General features: G+C 45.2%; 1 protein-coding gene across 1 annotated transcript in view; it reads left to right on the top strand.

Annotated features, from left to right (window-relative positions):
- The window catches only part of VXN (vexin), a 29674-nt gene extending 22262 nt beyond the window's left edge, over window positions 1-7412 (top strand). The window contains exons 8-10 of the mRNA XM_009926014.2: window positions 672-733; window positions 2406-2491; window positions 4116-7412. Of these exons, the coding sequence (XP_009924316.2) occupies window positions 672-733; window positions 2406-2491; window positions 4116-4302 (335 nt within the window). The 3' untranslated portion in view covers window positions 4303-7412. The remainder of the gene's footprint in view (window positions 1-671; window positions 734-2405; window positions 2492-4115) is intronic.
- Window positions 7413-8725: the final 1313 nt, after the last annotated feature.

Consider the following 8725-nt stretch of genomic DNA (forward strand, 5'->3'; position numbering starts at 1 on the left):
ATTTATTTCCTTGGTACAACTAGCAGGAATGTCAGTGAGCATTTATCCATAGATAAGTTACCAGCTGAGCGTTCACGTGTAAATGAAAGGTAACCTGCAGGTTTGAGGACAGCAGAGAGAGGTGCCACTCAGCCACAGGCAGACAGAAAGGTTGAAATCCCTCCCTGTGATGGGGTGGATGTAGCACACATCTCTGCCCAGGTAAGAATAACTCCCCAGGGCAATGCAGAAAGGAGAATGATCTCCTAGGCAGGACAGACCTGGCAGCAGGGGCTCCAAGACACACAAAAACCTCTGCTGAGGAGTAGCAGATGGGACTGCTTTTTGTATATACATACACAGGAGTGTTCACAGAGGGGGAAGGGCTCCCACTTAGCTTGGTCTGCTAAGGACGGTTCACAATCTCATTTGAAAAGTCTAGGAGCAAGCAGTTGAGTGGCTTTCCAGAATGAATTACTTAAGCAATTCCAAAAATCACTTATTTTGACATCATAGTAGATGATCATAACAAAGAAACGTCTGCACTTTTGGCTATAATCAAATCTAGCGGGACTATAACCTGAATCTGGGCTCTCTTCATGTCTGGGTTTAACGGCATAGAAGGAGGCTTTTAATACAAGCTTTGCCAATGGGATAATTACCGATAATGCCATGTTTCTTATGCTTTGCAGTGGGAATTACTGAACGAGAGTCATCCAAGTCCTGTAACCGCCTGTTGGATGGAAAATCTTTGGTAAGTAAATACTTACCAAAGTAAGCAAGACCAACTACCACTGTCTGATGCATCTTAAAACCTAGTACCTGTCAGCGTGTCCCACATTAACAGCATGTCAGTCTGTCACAGTAAGTGCAGATTTCACAGTCTTTGTTAAGGCTTTGAGACAGGATTTATGCCAGAGGATCCTTAGCTGGGAGCAGGGACTGGCACAGGACAGCTGCCCCTCAGGGAACCGGGAAGGGTTGTGGGCTGGAAACAGGCAGGCTCCCATTCTGGATGCTCAGCCACCTGCAAGAGCTGAGAGGAATTAGCCTCTTGTTTCTCAAGGAATTTCACAAATTGGGAAGAAATTAATTTCTAAAGTGGAACAAGCATTAAATAATTCATATTCTCCAGAATGCCAGCCTGACATGATAATCAGATCAATCAAAAATGTCAATAAATAGTTGATGGGAAAATCATCATACAAAACCTCAAAATTTGTTCTGTAATAGACAGAAAAAATGTTTTGGTTAAAAATGACTCAGCTTTACTAAAACATTTTACCTCCCTTCTTTATCTTACCAGAAAATATTTTATAAAAATCAGATTTTCAAACAGAAAATAGTCCTTTGAAAAGTTTCTGACCAACACCAGGCCATTCTATAGAAACTTCATGGCTTCAAATGCTCTTCTGGATGGCTGCAACATACTTGCTAGCTGGTAGCTGGGCTACACTTGAGAAAGATGACTATACAATATTGAAGGATGGTCAAAATTAATGGTATTCAGTGTAATGAAACTAATTGCATGTACCAATAATTAATAAAGTTAAGTTTCAAAGGATGCTTGCAAAAGTGATTTCAAACATCTTTAAGTCTTGGGATACTTGCAGAGCACACCTAAACGTGTCCAGCCTCAGATTAATCCCAGGGCAAATGGCCCTAGACAGCTTAAGACCAGTTACAGTAGTGACAATAACATAAAGAAATTTTTCAGTATTGCCAGTAAAATCAGTAAGTGTGTTTATTGCCTGAAATTATGAGAGCACGTCACAATTTTTTACTTTTTTTTTCTATTTCTGGGCAACCCACACTTTAGCTTACCATCTTGGAGAATATGCCAGTCTCAGCAGCCTGTTTATGTGAAAACATGCCTCCATTCTGGCGGGCAATTTATGATCAAATAAGACAAGGAGGAAGTCAATGATTAGGCACTTGTGGTGTCATGGCAGAACTGGGGCATGAATCAGGCCCCCCACATCACAGAGCAGCACCCAGCAAAACGGGGAAGCATTTCTGAACGCTCAAGAAATGGCGATGGCTGGGACAGCTCCTTCCCAGCCAGCAGTAGAGGCAGCCTGTGAAGAGCTGCAAGAGGCAGGCTGCTCAGTTCACACAAAGACTCCTCTCCTCGGGAAGCCAGATGTAAAAACTAGGGAATAAAAAGTTCTGCAAGCCTCTCTCCTTCGACAGGAGATGTTGTTCTTGATCATACAAGCTCTGTGCTGAGCTCAGTGAGACCGTTCACGTGAGCAATCGATATTTTTGTGGATAAGAGTTGGACAGTCAAATCCTTAATCTGCTTTCTCTTGTTAAGAGATTTACAGTATTTATTGATTTTCCTGAAACAGCTTTTTTTCTCAGACAAACCTGGGGTCCCTACTCCTCAGTGGCATTTCCTAACGATGTGCTTTTTCATCCCGCAGATTCCACCATCGCCAGTTGCCCATATCACAGTGAAAGCGGTGGCTGTCACAGACTCACCCACAGGCAACAGCACTTCTACAGAAGAGTAAGTCCTTTCCCACCTCTCCAGCCAAGCCTGGGGGGCTGCACATGGGGTGCTTCCAGGCAGGGAAGGGGACAGGGCACCTCCACCACAGGTCACCCACTCACCAGAAACACAAACAGGTGCTCAGCTGCAGATCTACTCTGAATTGGAGCTGTAAAACCTCGGTGATTTACAGTAAAGCCATGCCACTTGCTTCCCAAAGGCAGGGAGAGACCAGCTAAAAGACATGCTGATTATACTGTCACCCATAGCCATTTATACAGCTGCCCCGGTGCCAGTTACAGCTGTGTTTTATCACTAGAAAAAAAAGCATCTAAATTAAAAATTTAAGTATTTTCCCCCTAAGAAGTTGCGTGGTTTAACCCCAGCCAGCAACTAAGCACCACACAGCCGCTCACTCCCTTCCCCCTCACCCAGGGGGATGGGGGAGAGAACTGGGGGGAAAAAAAAGTAAAACCCATGGGTTGAGATAAGAACAGTGTAATAGAACAGAAAGGCAGAAAATAATAATGATAATAATAACAATAATAAAATGACAATAATAATAAAAGGATTGTAATATACAAAACAAGTGATGCACAATGCAATTGCTCACCACACACTGACCGATGCCCAGTTAGTTCCCGAGCAGCGATCCGGACCCTCCAGCCAACTCCCCCCAGTTTATATACTGGACACGACATCATATGGTATAGAATATTCCTTTGGCCAGTTTGGGTCAGCTGGCCTGGCTGCGTCCCCTCCCAACTTCTTGTGCCCCTCCAGCCTTCTTGCTGGCTGGGCATGAGAAGCTGAAAAATCCTTGACTTAGTTGAAACATTACTTAGCAACAACTGAAAACATCAGTGTGTTATCAACATTCTTCTCATACCCAACCCAAAACATAGCACTATGCCAGCTACTAGAAAGAAAATTAACTCTATCCCAGCCAAAACCAGGACAGACTCTATAATATTTGCCCTAAGGCAGCTTAGAAAATGTAATTAAATATTTTTTTAAAAAAGCTTTATTGCCTTTAAGTGTAATTACAGAACAGCTTGGCCACAGTACAAACGCACTCATCAGTAGGCAGTTAACCCAGACACAGATCTGGGTGATATTTGGGATGCCGCCATTGCCACCTGAGGGACAGTAACAAGCTCATTGTCACAGTGTCCTCGCACTGCGTACACAGAGACGTAAGCCCCCCTCGGCGGGTGTAAGCCAGCTCAGCCCCCTCGGCCAGGTGGAGCTCACCCCGCCTGGGCACTGCCACGTCGTCCCCGGGCTTTGGCAGAAGGGCCCAGCTCTGCCCCTGGGCCACCCACCTGCTTCTCGTCTGGTGGCAAGTGCTACAGAGGATGCACTTCGTAGCGGTCCCACTTGTAGCCCATCGCCTTGTGAGTGTTCGCTCTGACAGAAGAAGGGAAGGAGGGCACCAAGCAGAGCAGGGGCAGCTGTCGCGTCCAAGCCCACTGCCCCGCACAGCCCCTGCTCATCCCAGACTTGCCAGTCCCAGGCACAGGCGAGGCACGGACATACCTTTGCAACCAGGCAGCCCTTGGTTTTCAGTGGCCAGTCACCATAAGCAGGGAAGAAGGGCCACGGAGGCGAATGCTTTGCTCATCTCTGCTCTATTTGCTAGCCACAGGCAGCGCTGGAGGAAGACGGCGGAGTATGACCTGGCCCTGCCACAGGGAGCAGAAGCTTCCCTACCGCTGACGGGAGGCAACCTGTGCGGGACACCCAGCCTCCTGAGGAAGATGTGGATGAAGCACAAGAAGAAGTCAGAGTACCTGGGGGCAACAAACAGTGCCTTTGAGGCGGACTGATAAGGCTCAGCAACACTTGGGAAGACCTTTAGCCAGGACAAGGTGCTCTAGGATCGATGAGGGAACAGACACAGCACGGCTCATCCAGGAAAACTATATCCTTTTTATTACTTGACGCCATTGCCTCAGAGCGGTGGGAGAAAGGCTAACTAGGGTAAAAATGGTGAACATGATGCAACTCACTGGCCTTTCTTTGTTGCAATACACTAAAATCCCACTAGATTTATGTCTTGACTCAATGATGCTGAAACTGCTGCTGGCCCATTCACTATTTTACACGTCCTGTCTGAATCAGCTCGGACTTGCAACAAGAAAAGCCTACCAAGCAGTTTGTGTATTCCTGCAAGGCAACAGATCGATTAGAGTGCCATTAAATCCCAAGGGTCTGCTCATTGTGTACCACTGCTTGTCCTCTTCCCCCTCTCATATCATGAGATAAAAAACACAGCTTACAATATGCTTATTTGAATGACATATGCTAAACATCTTTTATTCTTCAGTGTTCATGTTTCAAGACAGGAGTAAAAGATGCGAAAATTTTAAAAGAATGAGTCAGAACTGAGCAAGTTTGCAAACACCGTTTACCAAACTTTGCTACGTGACAAGTGATTGGTGTTTCAAAGTGTCCTGCCAGATCAAACTATGAGCAACTGGATAACTTCAAGAAATACTTTCTTCCATAGAACCTGCTTATATGTTAAGTGGTAGTCAGCAACTTACTCTCTACCCATGTGGTACGGGATATTTCACTAAGCGCACAAAATGCTAGGAGGAAAGAAAATATGTAAATGGTGCAGCTAGGTGACTAAACGTGAGATATTTGCATATAGGAAACCTGTGCTTATGAATACATAGATTTAATGGAAGTCACTCAAAATTTTTTTCAATTTAGAAATTGCTTGTCATGGCCTCTTGGGTTTTCCTCTCAAAAAAAAAAAAAAAAGGTTTTACAAAAATGGTTTCACCAGTGTTGTAGACAATATTATATACTGTTGTGAACAGTATTTGCCTACTTGCCTCATATGAGTGCTCCCCTGATTATTAGACTCTTGTTTGCCTAAATACAGAACTTGAGATATAAAATTGGAGAAAGTGTATCTCCTGTTGCTCATAGCAATGACAATCTTCTCTAATCTAACTGCCAGTGCTCTAAAACATAAATGAAAAATAAAGGTCTTACTCTATGGCAGAAGCAGAGGAAAGAAGCTCCCATCTGAAACTTGCTTGCCTGCAGCCAGTGTAGTAAAACGCACCGAAAGGCTGTCACACACAATGCCACGGTACCGAGGTGAGGAGGCTCCAGAGCCATGAACCCACCAAAGGGCTGAACCCTATGTTGGCAGCGTTAACGGTGGTTACAGCTCCTTCCCCTCCTACCACAACCTCCCAGGCAACTTCTGCACTTGGGGTACCTGCTGACTTCATCCACTGCTTGTGTTAAGGTCGTCTTCAACCTGGACTTAGAAAAAAAGCATATTCAGAATTTGTCTTACAGCACAGGAGTGAGGGAGCCTTGGATAACAGCCTGTGGAGCTGCAGGCTCGGGCAGTTATCCCCCGTCAGGGGTCACCAGCTCAGAAGTACCACCTAGCTGGGAGGGAAAGGCTACTAAAGCAGCCAGGTCCTCTGGCTTTGGGGTGAGCGGGTTGGAGCAGCACACAGGAAAGCTTCGTGGCTTGACAACCTGAGCAACCAAAGTCTGTGGGATGGGAAAGCAGCTGGAAAAACCCAGTAGCTTTACAGAGCAAATGTTCCTGGTAGCTCTGAGGAGGACAGCAGGGGACACCTACGTGGGGCTGGATGTCCTGGGGAAGGCAGTAGGACAGGGATGGAAGTTCTCATTTAAAAAGGTACTATGGCTTTTCATACGGCCAGGGCCAACTCAGTCCAGAGTCTGCCAAGGAGGGGAGAGGCACTAGACCTTCATAAAATACCTCTGTCAGCCCTCACGTTCAGTTGTCGATCACTGCTTCAGTCACAGGCTTCTCCCTCAGAGGTGCTCAACAACTCACAGAGGACAGCCTCGCAGCTAGAAGTCACACAGACTCTCCCTTCCTCCTTACCAACGGCAAAATTCCTTCTCTGGCCCAGCAGCCTGACAGAGGGATGATTTGCTCTCCTGCTTTTCTTTCTTCCTCCTGGGAAAGAAGGAGAACATAGCTCCTTGTAACCATGGACTGAAAGGCCCTGGCTGCTGGCAAGGCAAGGAGAAGAGGAGATGGTGGCCCGGTATTGACCGACGCCTGCTGAAGGCTGCACACCTGAACAGCACCAGAGTGCGTTTCTCACAGGGGTCCACCCCACCTTTAAGTTAGAGCCTGACACATTGCCCCCATGTGATAGCCTGGATGGACACTGTGACCCTGCCAACATCAGGTCCTCCATGACTGAACCAAGCTGGAGCCTTGGCCAAGATTTTCCTGAAATGTCTTTTACAAATATCACCAACCACAATACACCCCCTTCCCCAGCCCATAGAAATCCTGCCAGAAGCCTTAGCCTTGTAGGCACATGCTATTTTTACACATATAGGTAAACTTAGTAACTGCAGTGGGACTACTCTCTTGCACAGCAATGCATACACTCAAGGAGTAAGGAGAATATCACCTGTTCCCTTTTTTGGTCTCATTCCCTAAACAAAGCAAAAATAAAGAAGATGGACAGACACTGGGAAAAGTCCACTTGCTGCATTTGGGGTAATTAAGACAGTGAGCATTTGTGGTACCTGTCCTTGTAGCTAATGTGACCCATAGAGCACCCAACACACAGTCCAGGGCAGCAAGAGTTTTGTCTGTTGAGAGAGCTGTATTGTAGTATTTCATTTGTTAATTAATAGCTTTAAGCAGTATGAGGATGGAGGAGAAGAGATGATTAATGTTTCTACCTAATAATTGCTGTATCTTGAAATGTGTATTTATGGTTTTCTTATTTATCTAATTTATAATTTGGACCTACAAGAGAAGGAGACATTTACAAGAAGTGTATTTAATTTCTCTGTATTCCAGGAACTGCTGTGGAGATTTCTTGTATTGTAGTAGATACTTATTTTATTCATTCAAATAAAATATGTCCTATTCATATAAAACAATAAAAGAAACAAGTAGCATGTGGTAACATATGGGTCTCAGTGACTTCAAAGCTTTTGGGAAAAATTTAGTGGAAAGTAAAGGCAGGCTTTATGATACTGAAGAACATGAACACCTGATGGCAAAGAACCCAAATTTTGCTCCCCACAGGGAGAGCCTGGAAGTGTATGTTTGTGAGCAGCTGCACTATTTTATGGGTGATAGAATGATCATTTATTGTCAGATATTCAGAGAAAAGCCCTGGCACTGCCAGCAGTTAGACATTAGATACAGTTTTACACACCTGACCTCAAGCGTGTTATGGACATGATGTTTAGTCTCACTGTGTCCCTGGGAGGTGAGCAGCATCACCTCCTTCCCATCAAATAAAAGCACCAAGACAGAGACTTCTCAAGGGTAGTTAAGGCTCTGGTAGAGAATAAAACCAAGTGCTTCCCATCTTCAGTCTTACCAGTTGACAACAAAGTCACTTAACTTACCTCAAACACAACACTGTCTTTGGAGACCCTGTGCTTGACCACAGCCCAACCTGAGGTGGGTCACACAGGGACGCAGGAGCCCAGGCTAGGGGAGCTGACTCACGACTGCAAGGGGAAAGTCTTTGAGGCACAAAGAAAGAAAACATATGGTGTTGGCATCCTTCACCAACCTGGGCTTTGGAAAGCCTGTCCATTGGAGGATGGCTTGTCCTCATGTCTGCCACACAGCCTGTACCCCACGCAGCTCCGGTGAAAAGGTGCCACATTTCTGGTCTTTCCATTACAGACAGTGTCTACATTTAAAATGAGCAACCAGGGAGTGTCCTTTCGGTGAATGTCCACACCGCAGTACTTGGCACAGATTTTTTCCAGGACGTGGGGTAACAGCCTAGCCTCTGCTGGGAACTCCTCTGTGAACACCCAACCCTTAGTGATGTGTTAAAAATATCGGCATTAGTATGGAAGAGGATGTGGATATGCAATACATTTTCCAGCTGAAAATGTACAGAAAGCAATGCTGGGTTGACTCCAGAGCACTGTCAGAAAAATATGAAATAGTGATTAAAAAAATAAGTGTACATTTTTCCATCAAAGACAGGAAAAAAGTTAACTGTGCAGCTGAAAGCATCATCTCTGGCACTGCCTGATACATGCATATTGTCATACTTTATAACACCTGTGAGAAGATGCATTTTTCAGATGTGTTTCATGTCATTTTACAATTTTGGGTTCCCCAGAACTAGAGACTAGAGGCTAGGCACCGACCTGACTGAAATAGACGGCACAATGACACTCCATCACACTTACAGTAATTTACATTTCATTTCCAAAAAAGGTTTCTAATTTGTTCTCACCATT

The sequence above is a fragment of the Haliaeetus albicilla genome, chromosome 3, assembly GCF_947461875.1.
Source record: "Haliaeetus albicilla chromosome 3, bHalAlb1.1, whole genome shotgun sequence".
Classification (NCBI taxonomy): Eukaryota; Metazoa; Chordata; class Aves; order Accipitriformes; family Accipitridae; genus Haliaeetus; species Haliaeetus albicilla.